This window comes from Ixodes scapularis, unplaced genomic scaffold, assembly GCF_016920785.2.
Source record: "Ixodes scapularis isolate PalLabHiFi unplaced genomic scaffold, ASM1692078v2 PGA_scaffold0__279_contigs__length_252992795, whole genome shotgun sequence".
Classification (NCBI taxonomy): domain Eukaryota; kingdom Metazoa; phylum Arthropoda; class Arachnida; order Ixodida; family Ixodidae; genus Ixodes; species Ixodes scapularis.
The window spans coordinates 172,462,608-172,483,765 of NW_024609835.1; the positions used below are offsets into that span (position 1 = coordinate 172,462,608).

General features: G+C 49.7%; 1 protein-coding gene across 2 annotated transcripts; it reads left to right on the forward strand.

The window, feature by feature from the left end:
- Positions 1–1,423: 1,423 nt before the first annotated feature.
- LOC8053467 (sodium-dependent phosphate transport protein 2B) lies at positions 1,424–19,859 on the forward strand. 2 transcript variants are annotated; one of them, XM_002434639.5, is made up of 7 exons: positions 1,424–2,107; positions 2,285–2,414; positions 14,474–14,746; positions 15,454–15,645; positions 16,139–16,257; positions 16,493–16,601; positions 16,694–19,859. In XM_002434639.5, the coding sequence occupies exons 1-7, from the start codon at positions 2,027–2,029 to the stop codon at positions 17,698–17,700; spliced, it is 1,911 nt and encodes a 636-aa protein (XP_002434684.2). In that variant the 5' UTR covers positions 1,424–2,026; the 3' UTR covers positions 17,701–19,859. The 2 variants fall into 2 exon arrangements, with proteins under 2 accessions (XP_002434684.2, XP_040360999.1); XM_040505065.2 differs by lacking the exon at positions 2,285–2,414 and having other exon boundaries at positions 1,980–2,107.
- Positions 19,860–21,158: the final 1,299 nt, after the last annotated feature.

Below are 21,158 nucleotides of genomic sequence, written 5' to 3' on the forward strand. Positions count from 1 at the left end.
TTCGCACCGCTCTCATGCTGATACGCTGAAGACACCGACAGATGTGGTAAAGTAAAAACTATCCATGCTGTGGCGTGGAAATCCTAACGCGGCCTATGAGTGGGTCCGCAAGATACTGGAATTACTACGCCGATTGACGTACACCGACTTACTTCATCGCCACACCCTCACTATGGGACACGGTGTACACCGTGCTATGGGATGAAGTAAGTTGCTACATGGCGAAACCGATGTCTCTTCGTGTGTTGTTGCTGATTTAGCTGTGAACCCCTCCTCCCCTTTGAATACAACAGATGAAGCATCGTCTTAGCCACATTGAGACCCGCCAGTACCGGTGTCGGAATCTGGGTCACTAAAAGAAAATGTTCAACTGGTAAAAATGTCCAGTCAGATTTCTACAGTAGTAAGGTGACAAGATTGAGCATATACGCGTGGACAGACTAATACAGATCACTACAACTGCCGGAGCCTGAGACAATAAAGCAAAGTGTCTAAGGGAGTAAAAAGTTGAAACAAGAAAAAATGTCCTACGAGTCATGTCTATGAATTTCAGAATGTCCAACGAGTTGAAATGGTCATCGAGGCAAACTACCAATCTTGCACATTTTGTTCCGTTGGACATTCTTACCTGCAATCTTGTTCTTTCCCCTAGCTCGTTTTCACACCAGAAAAAGAACGAACTTTTGATTATGGTACCGACACTACACGAAGTAGTTCTTATAAGATGTGGTTGCCAGGAAAAAAAAATAAGCTTTGTGCGTTTGAAACGTATACTTATTGGCGGCCAATTGGTAATGGTGCGCAAGGAGTAAGAACATTTTTACGATGGTTATTGGGTTGAAAACAAGTATAAATCATGTCTAGTTAATATCGACCCGGCTAATACGAATACTTCACTATTTTGACCGCAGTTTCGGTGCAGAACTGGGTGAACACGGGCATTTTTGTCGCGTTAGCATGGACGACTCATTGTGGACGATATTTTTGAGGGGAACGAATGTGTCTACGTCAACAACGGTCATTCTTTCTGAAGAGCTGAAGCGCGAAAAAGCGAGTGCAGCGGGAGCGCAATGAACGCGTTGCCGGTCCCCTCGGCGTTTCACGTCGTCAGTCTCCTCTTGCCGGTGCGAACGCACACCACCGGCAGACGGGCAGACAGCGCAGAACGTGCGCTGTGTTTGATGTTCGGCTGGGCATGAAACTAAGAAGAGAACAAAAGAGCGCGCCGGTTGCGCGCCAAAATAACGATCCGTTTCACGTGAGCACGGCGCGACGGACACGAGACGATCACGTGCTCGGCGCGGCGCAGACGTCGTCCCTCGGCCAATGGGAGCGCGCCTCGGCGCCGGCGTGGAGCCGAGCCCCTTCCCCGCCTCCGAGAACCCCGTGCCGCGCCGGGCGACCGCCGCGGCGACGGCGGCCGTGGCAGACCATCCGTAACCTCGGACCTAGGCGAGCGCGCGCGGGCGTTGCACGGTGCGCGGCCGCCTAGCCCGGTTCCCAAGCGCTCGCAACCGCGGGCTCGGAACCCGGGTTCTCGCTAAGCCTAACCCGACCCAAAGACTCGGTGACCACTCGACGAATTAAAAGAAACATCGCGTGGCGAGCACATACGTACATTGGCATTCGGTTCAATGTCAGCGTTCTAGTTTTCGCGTACCGGCGAACTTGGCCGCCGCTCCGGCGTGGTTGTGCGGAAACGTGCTTCGCCGGCGCGGTCGTGCAACCGGTGTGTAATGTCTCGTAGGGTAAGCGGGGTAGGTGCATGTTAATCCTAGAAACTGAAAGGGGGGGGGGGGGGGGGTGACCGGGGGGTGAGGAAATAGCGTTGTCTGGCTCCGTAGTGTCCCCGGAACAAAGTCTACAAAGAACAGGCAGCGGTGAACGCGAGGCGGGGGCAACCGTAGCAGACGTCGCCGTCACGTGGTGCAGGGGCGGGTGGGGAGGCAGGAACGGGTGACGTCAGGCGTCCTATAAATAGGAGCGGCCGCGCCTCCGGCGGACAACGTGTGCACTCGCTCCCAAGATGCCGGCCAAGACCGCGGCCAAGTACACGTTCCTCCGGAGCGCCATGGTGGTCGCCCGCCCGGACACCGTGGACGTCGAGGTAAGTGGACCCTCTTCGCCACTCTGCGCCGGGGCACTGCGGGGAAGGACGCGGCGCGCGGGGTGTAGGACTCGGCGGGGCTAGGACAGGGCGCGAGGTTTTCGCAGGCGTTTCAGGAGCAGCCGGGATGGTGCGGCCAGGTGAGCCCCGGGCATTGATGCCTCTGCTCCGATGCAGGTCAAGATCAAAATGGGCGGCGATCTGGGTGCACCGCAAAAGGCGGACATTAACGCCAACGCGACGCCCCCGGATGCCCCTGATCCCTGGGCGCTCCCCGACCTCGAGGACCAGGGGGTCAAGTGGTCAGGTAATCCCCGCACCGGAGCCTTTCTCTCGCGCGCACACCCGAAAAAGAAAGGACCCCCCGAGGGAAGCCGACACCCGCCCGCGCTTCGTGGACCCGTTCGGGTGTTGCTGCTGTCGCGTTTCCCCGTGGCCTGCGCGCGAGCGCTTCCTGTGCGGCGTCGGGTGTCGCGCCTCGTCCCAGAGCACCGGTACCGCGAGACGGGGACAACGAGGGATTCAAGATGGCGCCGCCCAGCAGCTTCCCATTCATTCGAAAGAGCGGCCGGGAGGGCCTCCTGCGCAGCAGGCTTGGGCGCACGGCGCCTGCGTCGTGCGGCGTAGCCCACTTCCTTCTCTTCGCGCGCGCGCTCGCGTTTTGTTATTATTCCGGATATGGTGGAATCGACGCTTTTTTTTGCTCTTGTTTTTTTGTGTCACTTCTTTTTCCTTTCTTCGGAGGAAGCTCGAAATGTTGAATCACTCGCCGCCGGAATTCTAAATACGGCAGTTGAGCGCTTGTTTCTTAAAGCCGTACGAAAGGTCCGAGAATCGAGCCGCCGACTTCTCCGAAACTGGGATTCATAACGCGGCTGCCTTTTCCTGTCATTCGGCCCTCTTTTCTACGATCCCGTCTCTATGAACTAGACTTTGAATGAACGCAACCGCACGCTATCAGGATGACTTCGTAGTGAAGGCTGTGCGTGCGCCTACCGGGAGGATATCCTGCTTCCTCTTTTTCGTTTTATATCGGAGTCTCCTAACCTTTTCCGTTCATTCTGTTGCCTTTGTTTCTTACTTATTCGTCGCTCGCAGTGGCCTGACGCAAAGTCTGACAGTTGCAATTTGGACCTTTTATGTACAAAAAAAAAAAAAAAAAAAACGAGAGTATTGCAATTGCTCGACGAGATTTCCGTTGGGGAGTTTACGAGGTTAATTCATTTCTTTGTTCCGATCGGTTCTCCTTCGTCGCTTTTAACCGGTCACGCTGCGCCCACGTGACTCATGTTCATAAAGGAAAGACGGTGTGCGCCTCCTCAGTCGTGACCTCTTCTTCGAATATGGCCGCTCCAGATTGCTCAGGTTTATTTCCAAGCACTCGTGCCAAGGAGCGCACCTCTACCTCGGGTGACGGCGGTGAATGACGTCGGCTTGCGAAATGGCGCGCTTCAAGACTTCGGATGTCACAGCTGTCAGGCATAACGTGAAACGCGGGCAATACCGTTGGCGCCAGAAAAAAGAAAACAACAACAACAAAGAACAAGTAAACAGCGACGCTAGGGTCGCTAAGCCTCTACATGATCATCCGCTGGACCAAATCTATCATTGTTTTCGGATCACGTATTATTCGTCCTTTCAGGATGATTTAAAATCTTCGGTTGTCCTTCGTCCTTTTAAAGGGAGGGGAAGGTTTGTGTGAAGGGAAGAGACGGAGTATGTTCCCTAGCCTCGGTAGCCCCACCGGCTCTTAGTAACTTACTTTGCAGCGTAACGTACGCTGCTGAAAAAGGCGACCATTCTCTTGTTTCAATGAACAAACTGCCCGCATTTTTCCCATTAAATGTTCCATGGAATTTAATTTATGTTCGTAGAAAAGGCATCTGTAATGAGTGTTCATTGGCGGCCAAAGTTGTGTGTGCAACTGATGAGTGCGTGCAGACAGTGACCTTCAATAGTTTTTTGCAATGTGCATTTCGCATTATCAAGATTGGCGGTCTTGGCAGCTTGTTAACGTGAGCTCGTTCTAAGCATGCGCTCTAAACATCGCCCTCAAATATGGCGTACAGTGAATACCCTCTATACTCTGTTTCATACTTAGTGGACAACGCTGTCAAAGCTGCTGGCGCGAGCATGGAGCACGCGTTCTCGCGCAAAGGAATCACTAGATGAAGCCACGCACTCGCGCCAGAAGCTTTGACAGTGTTGTATACCAGGCATGAAGTGAAGCCTTACCGCTTTCGAATCCTTTTGAGGAGCCAATTCTGCAAATAGCAGAGCTTTTTATTATTATTATTATTGTCATTATTATTATTTGCCTCGCTCCGGCTCGAGGAACGGATCACTTGACACTGCCGCTACCTGAAGTATCTGTAATTTTCCGCAACGTGGCTCTATCTACTTTGGATTACGTTCCGAGTTTCACGCCGGTTGTTCATCAATACACAGTGGCACGTCACAAGGTTGCGGTTAGCTGACGCATCTTGCGTCGGTATCTCTGGATTTGGGCCAGTTCTGAAGGAGGGCGCCAAGGACGTTGGCACCGAGTTAACTGGGGACTAGTTTTACGTCGTAACGATGCGACAGCGGGCGTCGTGTCGTGGTGCGCACGTTGAACGCGTTAGGTAACATATGTTGGCGTTCGGGTCATCGTTCTATCACTCCGTTGGGGGACACCCAGTGTTTCCGGCGTGCTCGCCTAGAGGGAAAACCTAGTAGCAGTGGGGGTTGACAGAACTGTCAGCAAACTCCGGTAATATTTCTTTATTTTTTTTGTGTGTGTGTGTGATTATGTCAGTACTTCCCGCGCTCCCATAGTCGCATCACCTCGTTCTGGAGGCTCTGACAGCACGAAACAAATAGGGAACAATTATGCGACAAGAGTTGATCTTAAGGCAATTCTCGGAGCATGTCGAAGACATACGTCGTCCAATTAGAATGTCAACTTTGCTTTATGGTTCCTTAGGCAGTTCTTAATACCAGATCGTGTGTATCCTTTATGGATGGGCGGGATTCTGCCTAATGCACGACCGGCTGCTTGGGGTCTTTAACGGGCATCACGCTTTAGTGATTTAAGATGCTCGGACGCCGGTTACGATGTCCGTGAATGTCGAATCTGAGAAGAGTGTAGATATGACGTTATCTTCTCCGAGCGCCCGAGCTTTCTCCTCACGTCTTGCCTGACTGCGATGAATTATCTTACCAGGCTAGTCATTCTAGATAGGTTACTTCCTCGCACGTGTTCAGGAATGCCGCTATTATAGGTCAGTCTCTTATGCCTACGCTCAACCTCTGTTTGGTTGCAGCCAGTGAGTGTATCCTGGTTAGCCTCCAACAAAGCGTCAAACAGCGGACTTATGTCGAACGGAAGATTTAATAACGCTAGCGATATCTCGCAGGCAACGGTCATGGTAACATTGTTTTTCACAGGATATTCAAATAGTATGCCTAACATTTTAAAATGTAGCGTCTAATAAACTACATCAAGGGAGGGACAAGATAGCTCTCTTCGTAACTTTCTGTATTTCCTATAACCTCTAAACAAGCAAATACTTGTGTAATATATATATATTTAAAAAAAATTACATTATGTTTTTGTTTTGCGTATGCCCAATGGTGTCATTAATCCATCCCTATGCGCCCTTTATGTACTCCTCTTATCTAGAGTCCAGTCCCCCACTGACACGGATGATGCTCATGTACAACAAGTACCTTAACCCTCACGTGGACTTTTTTTTATATCTTTTAAGAAGTTTAAGAATAGTATTGTGGTTAGGATTGCCGTGCAGTTTGTTTAGTTCAGGGCTGTTTTATAATGTAAAGTGCAACCCTAAAAAAGCCTCTAAAGCTGTTTGGGGAACACAATAAAACTGACTGATTGATTGATTCACCGATATTGCTACTTGAGGCACATTAATGTAGCCTATACACACCAATAACCACCAATGCCATTCTACCGGAATTACGGCGACTTTTTAACGACGGACCATGGGAAGACTGCCTAGTTACAAGAAGCGCACGTCAAACCAGGAATTTACATGCGTTAGGAATTCGGTGTACTCTTGCGATAATTCAAGTTGAACGCTCTCTATCGCGTCCGTCTTTCGGTCGTATACTGACACCACAAGGAAGGTAAACAAGCCAGAAACTCCTCGGAGGTGCCGGTCGCATACCTTGCATTCTTGACCGCCTCTTGGTTTCGTCGTTCAACAGGCGAGCACGTGCTAGCCTCCCGCCTCAAGCAGGCCAGGCTATCGGTACTACCGGGAATGCTCAAAGCGCTCCCCCGAACATTCCGTATGCCACGTGTTACGTGAAGAAATAGTCTTAATTGCACTCAAAAAAGCCAAAGGTGTGTTTTGTTTTATTCAAACCTGGCAGTAAAGATTAGTTCGGTAGGAGGTTCCATCTTTTGTGAAATTTTGGCAACACCGAGTTAGCCTACGGCTGTCATCATTAAACCCGATCTCAATCTGGAATCTCAAAGTGCCCCGCCGAACTATGACGCAGTGTTTGGGTCCCATTGTTTGGAGGGTAGACTTTCGCAGAGCTGCCCATTCTGACCACATGCCGCGCTGACTAGTATTCGTCCGTGGCGTCTCCTCTTCGCTGCCCTGGGGCTAAGATATCATCAGGCAGGCGGCAGAATTTGGCGGAACAAACTTACTACGCTTCCTCCGTCACCGAGGCCACGTAAGCGTGCCGCCGACTCCACGCGGCTACCAGCTGTGACGGGCTGTAGTCGGTCGCGCGCAGGCGCGTTGCCCGCAGGTAGGTGCAGTCGTGGCGCCGGGCGTTCGCTTGACTTGCTTTCTCTACGTTCGCTGCGGCTTGAATACGCCACATATCGTCGCGCGACTCCGGCAAACGCGATTGTTTAATCATGTGGATCACGCTGGAGAAGCAGCAGAACAGGGCGAAAGAAAGGTTCGTGCTATTCATAGCTGAACGTCTGTGAGAATTGCGCTTACGTCGTGAGGGAGATGCTTTTGTTTTCAATTTTGTTTTGGAATTCGCGCAGCGTACAACGAAAACGGCGCGTTTTACGTAACAGCTTAAATGTCAATGCCTTCTTTAATTTTTCTTTTTTTACAAGTGGACGAGATTTGCTTTTACTGGAGAGTGAAATCTCTTCAACGGCGATCTGAAAACTTTTATTGGGCGTCTGACAATAACTACTTTTTGTTATAAAATAACGAAAGGTTGTGCAGTATGAAGGACATGATAGTTCCTATCTTGTGCTTCACACTGTACGACCTTCCGTGTAATTGTCAAGCTTCGTCGGATTGTCTTTCTCCCATAGATTTCTCCTCCACACTTGGGTTCATCTTGATCAGTCTGTATAATCTAAGCGGTTAGTTTCGTAGATCTGTATACAAAATGCCGTGAATGTGATTGGCCAATCGCCTGTCTTCCCCCGATGTTTTGCCTTCACAAAAATCCACGCGAACGTCGAGGAACGCCCGACGTCAAGAAGGCGCAATCCATCGCGAACGCGTGGCTAAGGAAGCTAGGGTATAGTATCCAGCGCTTTACACGTGACTTGTCCCCGCGAGCGCACGTTCAGATGACAAAAAAAAAAAAAAAATTGGGTTGTGTGTGTGTTTATACAGCCTAGAACTTGGTCTGCCTCACAGGGGCGACGAGTCTCCCAGCTGTAGATGAGCAATTTAGCCAGTGCGGTACAGCCGCTAGCCTGGGGTCTTTAACGTGCATCACGCAGTAGTCATACACGACCGCACGCCGGTACGATGCTCATCCAGATCGAAACGGGCAGGGGTGGGGCTCGAACCCAGGATCCCTGGGTTCTGCAGCGCGAGCTTTCGCTCCACGTGCTCCGAGCTGGTGTGCGCTAGACCACTCGGCCACCGATCCCCCCTTCAGATGACACGTTACACGAGGATCGTGGTTAGATCCAGCTTTGCACTTCCGCCAGCAGCTCTGCTAATCAGGTGTACGCACGCCTGAACACAGGTTAGCATAATTCGCCGCGTTGAACAAGGGCGTAACGCGTGTTGCGAGTAAAATAACTTATTTTCTGTCTAGAGCGGGAGCTATAGTCACTGATAGAGTGAGAACGACAGGGAGGTGTTTCGCTTTCCATACCTTCGATAATGCTTCGGCGTCTTGTTGGCCCCGAACGTGCACGCGCAGCAAAAGCACCGCGAAAGGCAACGAGCTCGTGCTAGAGCTCGCGGGCCCTCGAGGGAGGCGCCTCGCAGCCCCCATTATGTCCATGTTAAAGAAGCTGCTCGCATCCAGGCGCAACAGGCAACATGGCAGCCAGTGAATGCGCCCTACGGGGCGCATATGAAGAGGACGGCTGAGCGTGCTGCCGTCGGCGGGCCGGAACCGTTATGCTGCCGATACGATATGCAGTTCTGCTTTCCCTCCCCCTCTCTTCCGCTAGACTGGCGCCGGGGTGCAACGCGAGACGGCGCAGTGCTGCCGCGCTTTGCGTCTCGTCTAACCCTCCGCTGCCGTGGGGGCTCTGGTAGCTGGCCAAGTTGGCGGCGTCGCCTCGCGCAGAAATATCTTTCTCGCTCGCTCTCCGTCCGAAGAGGCACGCGCCGCTCTTCTGCCTGCCTCGTGTCTGCGGCAGCGAAGCGAAGGCCGATTACGTCACGACCGTTCGAGCTGTCTCCTTTGCCGCGATCGTGCTGCCGAGCGATCGAGGATAGGGATGGAGATCGGACGGGAAGCTCCTGTTTCCTCCGAAGAGCTCTCCTTCTGCAGCGCTCTTTTCGCTTTCTGCTCTATTTCGTTTCGCCTTAGGATGAACAGGAGAGGACGCTACGAGCCATGGAGCCAATCCAGTGCAGCTTGAGTGCCACGTGACCCGAACGTGCACGCGGCAATGATACGGTCACGGCATTGAATTGACTGGGATGGCTCGTAGCCTCCGTCCCGGTTCATTTTAACACAAAACTTCACATGGCTCCGATGCGAAGCTCCGGCGCATGGATCCCCGGGTGGCGAGTTGGAATCCCGGCCGACGTCCCCTCTATCTGACGGACGCTTAATGCGGAGAAGGCCCGGTGTAACCGAGCTTTCGGTTGCACGTCGAATATCCCCAGGTGGTCGAAATTAATCCTGAGTCAACGACGGGCATTCCGGATGCGCGTCGTTGGTTTGGTTGGTTGGTCTCAGCCACATCACACATCAATCTCCTTGAATGACAAGGTATATCTTTTTTTTTTTCTTGATATTTTGTGTAGCCTTAAAGATATCACGGCTCAAAGTTTGTTTTCGGGCGTCTACGGCAAAACCAAAACTATCTGTTAGAAGGATGGCAACAATGATCATCAGCCGTACCGCTGCGACGTTACGTGACAAGGGTGCTGCGCCAGTGTTCCTTGACTAAAAGGTAACCCGCTTGCCACCCGCTAAAGAGCAGCTAGTCGCATTTTTCAAATCGTTTTTTGGTGGAGTACGCGCGGCTTCTATTTGACATATTTCGGCCGTGATCATATTTCGAGCCACTAAAGCGATACCCCTAATTTATTTTGGTTTCGTATTGACTGGAGTTGCCCTTTAGTTTCACTTAAGCTGGTGTCGGTCGTGCGTATAAGACGAGTGTGCGTGTGGTGGTTTGCACTCTGAATCTTGGAGGGGGGGGGGGGGGGGGGGGGGAGACTAACTCTACTCGCAGACATGGCAGACTACACGAGCCTTTTGGCACACAACTGAATGAGGTTTCCAACAGGCCGTTTCTGAACTGTGTTCTCTCTTTGCTCAGTAGGAATCTGACTCGTGCAGTCGGTGTGCGTGTAAGAGCGCAGTCTAAACTACCTTCGCTGACTCCAAGTACTGCCTGCGCATCATTTGGGAACGTCTCAAGCTTTGGGATAGTAATTAGAACGAAGCAAAAATTGGGAAATTATAGAAGTTCGTATCCGCGTGGTAATAAGCTCAAAATGAACACCAGTACGCGTAAATTAAAAAAAAAAAAAAGAAAGGAGATGTACGAGGTATTTTTGTTTGTTTTAGATCTGATCAAACTTGAGCAGATGCTGGCTAAAGTGGGAGGATATTTGAGTCGACTTGGCATCCACAGATATGACGTTGAATGCGACAGTTGCTCCACAGCGCACTCAACTTTATCGCTGCGGTTAACATCCACTAACTTACGGGGAACCCACCGCAGGATGTTAGTGACTAGCGAACTACCAAGAGCTTATGAGACCGAGAAAGGCGCTGCATTTTCAACCCTCCCAACTGACTTCCGGTCGCCCCGCTTCGGCTTGCCCTCGATCAGCGCATGGAAATGATCAAGTTGGGTATTTATCCGGGTCATTCTCCTGCGCTATTCATAACGTATACGATGTGATCCACCGTCTTACGAGAATATGAGAAAAAAAAATATTCACGAAGTTTCTCGCCAACCGATCCTTTAGCTAACCAACCCTGCTGGAGCAGCAAAGCTGGTTATCAAAATATTTCATGGACGTTGCAGTGAGTGGTGCTACGGTTGGGATCTCATTACTGAAGGGTCTTACAAAAAGAAGCACGCCCTTGCGGTCCATTTCAACTGCGTGAATAACTTACATAAATTACTCGTTCGTTTCTGATGCATCGTTCGACTGACTTAGCTGAACGCTGACCCAGCACTTGTATCCAACATTGTGTCCCGCACCCTATGCTGATAGTGAGCGCGAGGAACCCAGTGCCCAGACTTTGCGTTGAGTAAACGCCGCGCTGTGAGTGTGCCAGGCAGGCTGGACAAATCTTCCCATGTAGTTCGGTCTCCGCGCGAATGGTTAACCAAGGTGGGTGCCGGTTTGGTAGCCGGCTCCGCGCAGCGCGTCTACAGAGAGCGCTTATCGCTCGGCTAACCGGATCTCCCTTGCTCGGCCTGGTTCTGCTGGTTGCGCGGCTTTGGGCTGAGCTGATCCTGTGGCGGGGACCGATTCAATAAAATGCTCCTGCCTCGGCATTCGAGAAATCTCAGGCACTCCTCCCGGCTCTTTGCTGCCCCTTTGTACGCGGACGAAGATACGCTGGGCTTGGTCATTTGGGAAATTGCCTTGTTTAGGAGTTTAGGTTCACCGAAGCCATCTCATTCCAGCGCTTATTTCGCAACAGTGAGTCGGATTAACTAGTTTGAGTGCAAACAGCCTAACAACCAATTCTGCCGTTTGCACGGAACACCTTCCTCTCACGTGGACTTGGGAAACGAACGGAGGAATTCAAGCGGCTTGTGGTTGTTTGGAATGTGGTAATTCAAAATCGTACTTTTGTGTCGCATTTTTGTTTTTCTGTTGCACTGCTTATTGGAGCTGCGCCCTCATCTTGAAACGGCCCTGAGCTCGACGAGTAATACCAATTTTTTATCTTTTTCCATTGGGAGAGGGGAGGCAGAAAATGAAGGAACCTGGGTGTTGCTTCACAAGCTTCTGTCACGACAGAGGGGAAACAGCGTGAGTATGCGCAATATTGGAGATAATGAAAGAAACACACTAAAATGTACGAGACATTATGTTTTAATCAAAAATAGAGAAGTAATCTATTAATCCTACGTTTCAGCTATCCACAATAGTCATAGAAAACTCCTTAACAAATATATAACGCACATACGCCGAAAGCGTCGCGAATTAAAGAAAAACGGGAACGATATTCTTCGTTATATACCCAGTGGAAGTGCTACCCTGAAAGTGTTTCTTAGAGTCATTACGACCTAGCCCCACTCACGGAGCCCATAATGTTTCTTATGCCGTACCGCCTTACGCTATAACATAGCAGAAATACATCGTATGTCAGTGACATATTCTACCGGCCGCAAAGTGGAGCTTGCAAAAACAAAATAAAGAAAAAATATCGAGTATGGGATACACAACTACGCAGTATTTCCTAGTCTTCTTTGGTGAAAATAGTTGTTGTCAGGATACAGTTTATAGAGGACACTCTTTGAGGTACGACACATCGTCCAGTACTTCGGTACATATTGTTGATTATGGTAATAATTTTTGGTGGTAAATCAAGTTTCTCATGAACTCACTTTTACATCCGGATTCGTTATTTTTCTCATTTACATTATTTTCTCAGTGTGTGTCTTGAGCTCTTTCATCATGTGTGAAACCTGTCCGCGTATTGTCCTTCACTGTAGAGCTCCATGTCTGTGTCGTGCTGAGTTTGAATCATGGGTTTAGAAATAGTGGTCTTCTCTGTCAGCCATCGTTTATGTCGGGATGCCCATTAATCTATAAGTCACTTCCCCGCTTGATACTAAACCGATCCTGCCGATTGAGGGGGATGCGTTGTAAACACATGGTTTACCGCTTGTACTGATGACGTGTCTATCTATAATACGTTGCAATTCTTTGATAGGTTAGCTTAACCTTTGGCAATTATGCGCCAGACTTATCTTTTGAATGGCCCTTTCAATTTGTACTTTCGAACGTTAGAAGCCGAGGGGTACTCTTCGTATACGATATCTGTGCTTGTCGATTGGTCTTTGTACAGTGTTCACCAAACTGAAACGGAACACGCAATTGTTTCTCATGGTACCGCGGTGGCAGCCGAGCAAACGCTTTATGACGTAGAGCTCAACAAACTTTCATGAAGTGCTACGTCAAGCAGCCGTTCTTCAACTTCCTCCATGAGAGCGCTACAAATGATAAAGCGCACAGTTCGCGTGATCTATAGAGGATTAGTGAACCCTGCACATATTCCCATGATATTCATTATTACAGGGTTCGAAAAGAGTCAGCGAGACAGCAGAGGAAGGAAGGGCGGCAGTTCAAGTGACCTAAAAATATGAAGCTTGACACGAAATCAATGGGAACTCAAATGCTTTGTGTCATATAACAGCCCGTATTCAGCGCCCGTTTGTTCAAACTCTCTTTCTTGGAATTGATTGGAACGCATAACATCTGACTGCTCTTTATGAAAGTTAAGCGTTGTTCCGTATTTAGTTTGGATGCGCGAGTGCCTAAGGAGACCTCTGTGGCTTTTTAATGGCGCACAAGCTGTATGCTGTCTATTATTTCTGCTAAAAATATGTTTTCACCCTTGCCGCGTTTCACTGCCCCGTGGCTGTTCCGAAGTGTACGACGCCGAAAGGTGTAACCTTTTTACCTGAAACTTTTTACTTTTTATACATAGGCACCGGTTAGCGTTTTACCTAAAGGTAAAACACTGCCTGGTGCGTCTTTTAAGCCCTTGCTCAGGAAAACGTACATATTAAAGCTGTGTGGGAACAAAGAGGACCGTGTTTTACCCGCCGAAAAAAAAAATGAAGTAAGCATCGCCGAACGGCCAATCTCTGCCGAAATATGGGGCTCTAGGTTGGGACCATATGACATAGTTTCAAGACTTACCGGTATCTGACTCAAAGCTTATACAACTTTTGCGTTAATATTTAAAGTGCGAAGATATCAGCCAACGAATGCTTCGTATGCGTGAAGTTGAATAATATCTAAACGGTCCTCATTTCCTCATTGAATATTTCTGTCAATTTCTTATAACGTTTTAATCAAATAACCCTAAGTTCTGAAGGTTTGGAATCTGGTATCAACTTCTAGCGCTACATTTGGGCGTAAAGTGATCGTTCGGCTTTGCGTAGTTTATTTTTGCGGCGACAAAAACACGGTTTTCTTGTCTCTCAAAGTGTCGGCATTTCCGTCTTGACCTGCCTGCATGAAGACCTATGGACGTTTGCAAGCAGCCAAACATCAAAAGGTAGTCTGGCCACCTCAGGCAGAGAATTCTTTGTCGGCGTACCAGTCCGGCAACCGTGGGCACGCCTTAGCCAGGCTTCACTATCTGTCGATCTTCGCACGCTGGCAGCAAGATGGCGGCAGCCAGAGGCTGTACTTGCAAACGTCTATTGGCGAGGAGATCAAACTATGAAGGGTGCTCTTTCCAGCTTATATTTCCCAGAGCTTGATGTTTACCGAACACATCATTTACGTCATCTTCCCCGACAGAGAGGGGTCACGGCGTGAACGTAGGAAGTGTTGAGAATAAACGAAGTGACAGTGCCGGGACACGGCAAGCCGGATCTTTCCCGAAGGCAGTCGTCAGAGGGTGCGAGATCCATTCACTGGGCCTTTTTGCAGAACAAGTGCTGGACACATGCATGGTTCATGCTTCATTGTTCACGCAGGCCGCAGCGGCTACAAACGAGCCCTTCTTCGGGCCACGGGACAACAAGAGCTCCAGCGTTCGGCTGCGTCATCCGAGCGCTGTGTCATTGTTGTTGTCCTGGTGTTTGTAGTTCTAATGTTAGGCGCTAGGGACGCAACGGTTCGATCTCCTCCCGAATACGGATTACTTCTCTGTTCAGATGACTGTGGCCCCGCGACTTTCCACGCGCTTGATCCTTGCGGTCGTTTTCATGTCCCCTGGGTCCCGTTCTGCTTGCAGATCTCACCTGCGGGGAGAAGGTGCAGCGGGTGGCGCTGGCGGTTGCCAAGGCAGCCTGCCTGCTGGGCCTGCTCTACCTGTTCATCTGTTCACTGGACTTCCTCAGCTCGGCCTTCCGACTCGTGGGCGGCAAGACGGCGGGCAAGGTCATGTCCCAGAACGAGGTCCTCAAGAACCCCGTGGTGGGGTTGATGATAGGCGTTCTCTCCACGGTGCTCGTGCAGAGCTCGTCTACGTCTTCGTCCATCATCATCACCATGGTCGGGGCAAACTGTGAGTGCCCTTTCAACTGCCGTAGCGTTATACGAAACCGCGCACGCGCGTTGCGGCCTTCTTGACAACACACTAGACGATCTCTGACCGAACAAAATGTGCCTTCATCGAGCGTGAATATGAATATTCGATGAGCCACATGTTGAGCAGGTTGTTTGTGTGTAGACTCTTAAAGAAATCTGAAATTGATGAAATGAGGTTCGGAAACGGTAAGTTTGCACGAAATAAGCGGATATTGTGTTGTTGGGTACAGTGAACTAGGTTACAGTATGAAACAAACATTGACTGATTCGAGCGCGTGGCTCTACCCTACTCTCCGTACTGTTGGATTGGCTGTTGATGGCCCCATTTCGGCTGAATCATTATTCACCCGGTATTGCTCACCGTCCTGCGCTTCCACCTATGTATGTCACCAATTTTGTTCCATAGAAATCATGGCTCAGGATATAAACTGCATATACATTACGACTGTACTTTTTTCGGGGGGTAGGCAGTTATTTAGTTGAAATTTTGATTTTCAATAGTATATAATATTCGCGCGCGCTCTCACCGTTGCGGAAACTTTCAGCCTTGAAGACAAAGTCAGCTTGTTGTTTGAATTAAAAAAAAAAAAAAACATTCACGCGGGCGTTCTGCCAAGTGGCGATCCAGCAAGGCGTGTTGGATGCGTTCGCATGTGGACCCGCTTCCGGCTGCTGGGCGAGCAGTGATCCAAGTGCGAGACGCCATCCCGATCATCATGGGGGCCAACATCGGGACGTCGGTGACCAACACGATCGTGTCACTGATGCAGAGCTCAGAGCGGAACGAGTTCAGGAGGGCCTTCGCTGCGGCCACTGTCCACGACATGTTCAACTGGCTCACTGTCATCGTGCTGCTGCCCCTCGAGGTCGCCTTTGGTGAGTTGTGCCAGAATACAGGTTCAGCGGGCGTAATCATTCGATGTGAGGAGTCGCCGCCGGCCGATTCGAATTCATGTAAACGCAGTGGTTAAAGTAGTATCAATACGCTAACTCGATTCGATGCGCTACGATCGGAGCCATGTAAACGCAGACCATGTCTGACGTGTTTTTCTGTGTCCCTTGTCTACTTTTCCTTTCGTATTCCAAGATTTTTAACCAACACGCTCTCCTAATTCTACATATGTTCATCCAGGATATCATCTGATTCTGAGCAAATTTGGTCATCCGAAGGAGAGCGGTGGATAATCTAGTGCCAGCTGTGTGTTTTCCAGGAAGTCATTTATCTTATTTTTTATATTAAAGGCAGCACCCATACGCATTTAATAATTGCAGGGCTAGTTGGCTCTTGACAGTAATGCCTTGCTTTATGGTGGGAGGTTGTACTTTATTCAATGACTGACTCGCTATTATTTCGAAACCAACTCTGCAGGTGTCTTGTACCACCTGACTAGTGCGATCATAAATTCTACTAACTGGTCCACCAACAAGAACGCCAACCGGGACTTCCTGCAGGTGTTGACAAAGCCTTTTACGAGTCTTATCATCAAGGTGAGATATCAGCACTTCCTTCAATGGCTTTGGAGTGCACACTAGTCGTGCGAGCGTTTTGTAATGCCCTGTAAATTCGATATTTTTGCTGAACTGAATTTCTGTATTATACGTTTTTATTAATGACGTCTGCATTTAGATTTGTGTGAAATGCTTATGGACGAGCTTGTAGTTCAAGTTTTTACTTTTTTTTATTATAGTCAAGGGTGTTAAGATGTTTACTTAATTATTTCAGCTCGACAAGAAAGTCATCGAAAAGGTTGCAATTGGGGACGAGACCTACTACAATCAGTCTCTGATCAAACGCTGCTGCAACCAGACCAAGGATGGCTGCGCAGAACCATGTAAGTGAATTTTTTAGTCATGGCAATGGCCCAAGTCAATACTGGTATATTGTGAGACTCGGGCACTAACCCGATTTTATACCGCACTATAGGTCATTTCGCTCTCGCGAGCCTGGAGTGGCAAGACAGCTTCGTGGGTCTTCTGCTGCTGGGCATCTCGCTCCTCACACTCTGCGTCTGCCTGATCCTCATGGTCAAACTGCTTCACTCAATGATGCGCGGCCGCATCGCAGTCGTCATCAAGACGACCGTGAATGCCGAGTATCGCTTCCCGTACTCAGTGCTTGTCGGCTACATCGCCATCCTCCTCGGCTGCATCATGACCATCTTGGTTCAGAGCTCGTCCATCTTCACCTCCGCCCTGACACCGCTGGCTGGCATCGGCGTCATCAGCCTGGAGCGAATCTACCCGCTCACCCTGGGCTCCAACATCGGAACCACCACCACGGGTATCCTGGCGGCTCTGGCTGCGGACTCGAGTCGCATCAAGTACACTCTGCAGATCGCCTTCTGTCACCTCTTCTTCAACGTGCTAGGCATCTTGCTTTTTTACCCGCTTCCCTTCATGCGGTTCCCCATTCACATGGCGAAGGCGCTCGGTAACACGACGGCCAAGTACCGCTGGTTCTCCATCCTATACCTGATCTGTATGTTCCTGCTCTTCCCGGCGGCCGTGTTCGGGCTGTCGATGGCCGGCATGGTCGTCTTCATGGTGGTCATCATCCCAGTGTTTGTGGTGCTTGTGCTCGTCGTCATCGTGAATATCGTACAGCGCAAGGCTCCGCACGCGCTGCCCGAGTGCATGCGCACCTGGGCCTGGCTGCCCGAATGGCTGCGCTCCCTGGACCCGCTTGACCGCGTCATCTCGAGAATTGTGGGCAGGTGCGCGTGCTGCCGCAGGATTTGCCCGCCGCAGACTGCGCACGACGCGACCGTCCTGCCGGCCATGCGGGAGGTGTCGTCCCAGATGAACTTTGTCGAGTCGCGGAGGTCGTCCTGTCCGTCGGACTCGCAGTCTGACCTACAAGCGTTCGAAAACTCCGCCTTCAACTGGACTAAAGACAAACAGCCTGCCGCCACGTTCATAACCCAGCTATAACCCAGTGTGTCGGAACCTATCATATCCCTGTACATAGTTGCGCGCCATCTGTACATAGATCTTCGTTTTTTACATGTACATCTATTCCGCCGGTGGGAGAGGAGCCTTACGAGAATATGAATGAAAGCCCCAATGGACGCGTTATCTACCGATACGGATCCAAATATCCGCGCCATCGTAGAAAGTCTGTTCCTCTAGATTCGTGAACTCTAGCGTGACGCAGCCTTGTCCCATCGCTGATGGAACGTCGCCCTGGCCGTGGCTCGCCGGTCTTTCACGTCGGCTTGACGTACAAACTTCGGACACTAGTCAGAGTTGTGCGATTGAAAACGGGGGTGACCGAAGACCCTTAATGATGTTTTTGACCTTGACTCGTAGAGGGCGAGGCTTTAGATGTCAGGGTACCAGAGGGTCATCGCGTGAATGCTGAGTAGTGCAATCGGAGAGCGAGAGAGAGAGAGAGATTGTTCCTTGCTTTGCCAGTGGTGCTCTGAATTTGCGAAATGCGGTGCCGAAGACCGCGTTTTTCCTTCAATTGGATAAGATAGGGCTGCAATGATTTGTTCGATAGCTTTTGGTGCTCGAATTGCGAAGACTCCCATCGTACGAGCCATCGTTTTCCTCGCGCGGCCGGGACGAACTTTGTAACAGACTGCGTTGCCCAAAAAGCATGTAGCCAAAATATAAGGATGCCTTAAATTACAAGCATTGCGGACTTTGTTATATCCGAGCTATGCCCGCAAAATCAAAATAGCGAATGATAGGCCGCCTTGTCTGGAAGTAAAAATACAGACCATCGATCGTTGAGATTGCGGGAGGGGGGAGATGCGTACGTTCTGCAAGTCAATCGGGGAAAAGAAAAACTGCTACGTACGTGCATTTCGATATATTCTTGTTTCAACTGCGGAATGTCGAGGTACTTGTAGAAACTTCAGGAAAAAAAAAAAGAAAAACAGAAGACGCAAAAAGTAGCCGGACAAGCCCGGGCGGAGCGGATTACGTGAGGCGACTGCTCGCCGCACCTCTTTCTCGCGCCCGCTCGTCGCCGCCTCCTCACACGGGGGACATCGACATACATTCCAAGGCCTCGGGGTTCCCCTGTCTCATTCCGCTCGTCGTTCTTGGATAGCGCCGTTTAGAGATCCAGTTTTCGTGGCCAGTACTGCGCCTGCCACATCGCCTAGTGTTCTCTCTTTCGAATCCTGGTCTGGTTGTAGGGACACCCTCGCCAACTAGGTAGCACGCCAGCTAGCCCCGAGGAACGTAGCCAAGCATCTCTAGTGCCTCCTCTAGGAGGACATCCGTAGACGAGAAAACGTCTTTAGCCAACTCCACGTCGTTCGCCTGTTTCTGGTGCCTGCAACTCGTGACGTGTCTGTCTTCCTCGTTATGCGTCTTTTTTTATATATACATAGTATATGCATGTTGGCGTGCGTGAGTGCATCTGAGTTAGAGTATGTGCTAACACTACTATTTTGCGGATTGGGTCGCTGTTCCCTCACAATCACGCAAAAGGGGTACGTGCTCCGTACCGAGCTTTTGTACATAGCCAAGACCCGAGCGTGTACATTCTGTAGCCGGGAAAGATGTCTGCTAGATGACTGTTTAAGGGTCTTGGAAAAGGTCGTGCTTCGTAAAATAGAAGACGCCTTAAGTGATACGCCGAGGGAGAGGGCTCATTGTAACTGAGTTGGCCCGGGAAACGTAGCGCTGTTATCAAAGCTGGTTTGATTCGCGTGCAGAAGAATAATCGATGGACCCAAGAAGCATCACGCGGGTACGCACTTTCTGCGTTCCTTGCATGCCTCGGTGGAGAGCCGGTTTTGTTGCCCGTTTATTCACGAAGCTGGATCGAGTATGCAAAAGAGGAAAGGGACTTTCTGGTATAGGATTGCGAGCATTGGACATAGTTTTGATTAATCAAATTCAACGCGATCCTAGGCACTTCCTTTCCCTGGCACTGTTTCAGTTTTTGCTTGTCGACTGTCGTTCTCTCTACAAAAGGAGTGAACGCAATTCTGTTCTGTATTTATTGAATTTTATGTGGTTATTTATATCATATGCAAGATGAACGAAAAAATATTCTAAAATATCGCATGGTTGATACGAAAAAAAAAAAAGAAACCATTGACAATAAAACTCGTTTTGCATTTCTTTTATAACTGCCTCTGCCTACATTATTTATTTTACTGGAATATTGGGTCACCTTGAATAAAAGGAAGAAGCTGTATGGGTGTACTAATATTTAGAAGTTGCGCGTAGCGTCATCAAAGGCGCAGGTCCTGGAGCGAAAACTTAGCCTTACGAAGTGTATATTGATTGCGCGGGAACCCCAGCGAAAAAAAAAGTGCATAGAATTATTTTCACAACAGATCTGAACAAAGCAGACGCAAGAAGAGCGTGGCGAACACCTAATGGTTTGGCTTACACTGTTACGTTTGACTGAGACCGACTGCCTTATGCCCGAGTATTTGAGGCCCCTGGGTAAGTTCCCTTTCTATTGGTCGATCATAAACTGAATTTAACAGAGAAATTGCGACTCACAGGAACACCCGAGACAGACGTCGCCGAACAAAAGTACAGGGGCAACATGAAACGAAACTTTGATAAAAGACAACGCCGCGATGCCAAACCTAAAATTTGATGATCTCATTCTCGTCAGAAAAGGAATCCCTGGGTGAAGCGCCAGTTTTCCTCTGCCTTACCGCGTGGTGGAAACGGCTGCACAGCAGGGCATATTCCGGACAATTTGGTACTTTGGCCCTAAGGAGACGAAGAAACTGCCCCTATTGGAAATGTTTTAATACGTAAGTATTAACGGTCCCATGGAGCGAAACCTGCGTTTTCTGTAACCGTCTGTACTAGAAAAACCGCACCCGCAAGCGGAATTCTTATTCGCTGCGACGCATCATATCATATGCTTCGTCACGGAAGTCGGCCGGGTGCTCAAGGTCAAAGGGGACGCGCCTCAGAAATAAAACACAAAGAAAAGGACGACAGCGCAGAGGCATCGTCACGGAAGCCGTGGAGTGGGAGGGAGCGCCGCGCCTGCGCAGTGGGGCAGCGTGTGAAAAGGGAAGACGCAGCACGCTGCTTGTAGGAATGCGCTGCGTGTAGGAATGCGAAAGCATTCCTAAACTTAAGCAATGTTAAGCGTCTCTAACGAAGCTTTTTTTCTTTTTTAGTAATATTTTAGGAGGGATAACTTCCGAAGTCCGGAGGTGTGAAGTGAGCTCGGCAATGAAAGAAGAGGGTGACGATGAAGACTAGCGGGGAGGAGAAGAAAGAAGTAAGATAGAATAAATGGGTTTGGTTAGCTTTCTCGGTGTTACTATAATTTGTAGATCAATGCATGACTGCGGCATTATGACTCGACTCTGAGCCTCCCATTACACTGCGCGAAACCCAGACCCCTTCGCAAACCATACTTCGTTGCACTATAATAAACCATTTTCAAA

Coding starts and splice junctions, on each gene's coding strand:
- LOC8053467 (XM_002434639.5), top strand. CDS start 2,027: ATGCCGGCCAAGACCGCGGCCAAGTACACGTTCCTCCGGAGCGCCATG. Junction 2,108..2,284: donor CGGACACCGTGGACGTCGAG/GTAAGTGGACCC, acceptor GCTCCGATGCAG/GTCAAGATCAAAATGGGCGG. Junction 16,602..16,693: donor GGATGGCTGCGCAGAACCAT/GTAAGTGAATTT, acceptor ACCGCACTATAG/GTCATTTCGCTCTCGCGAGC.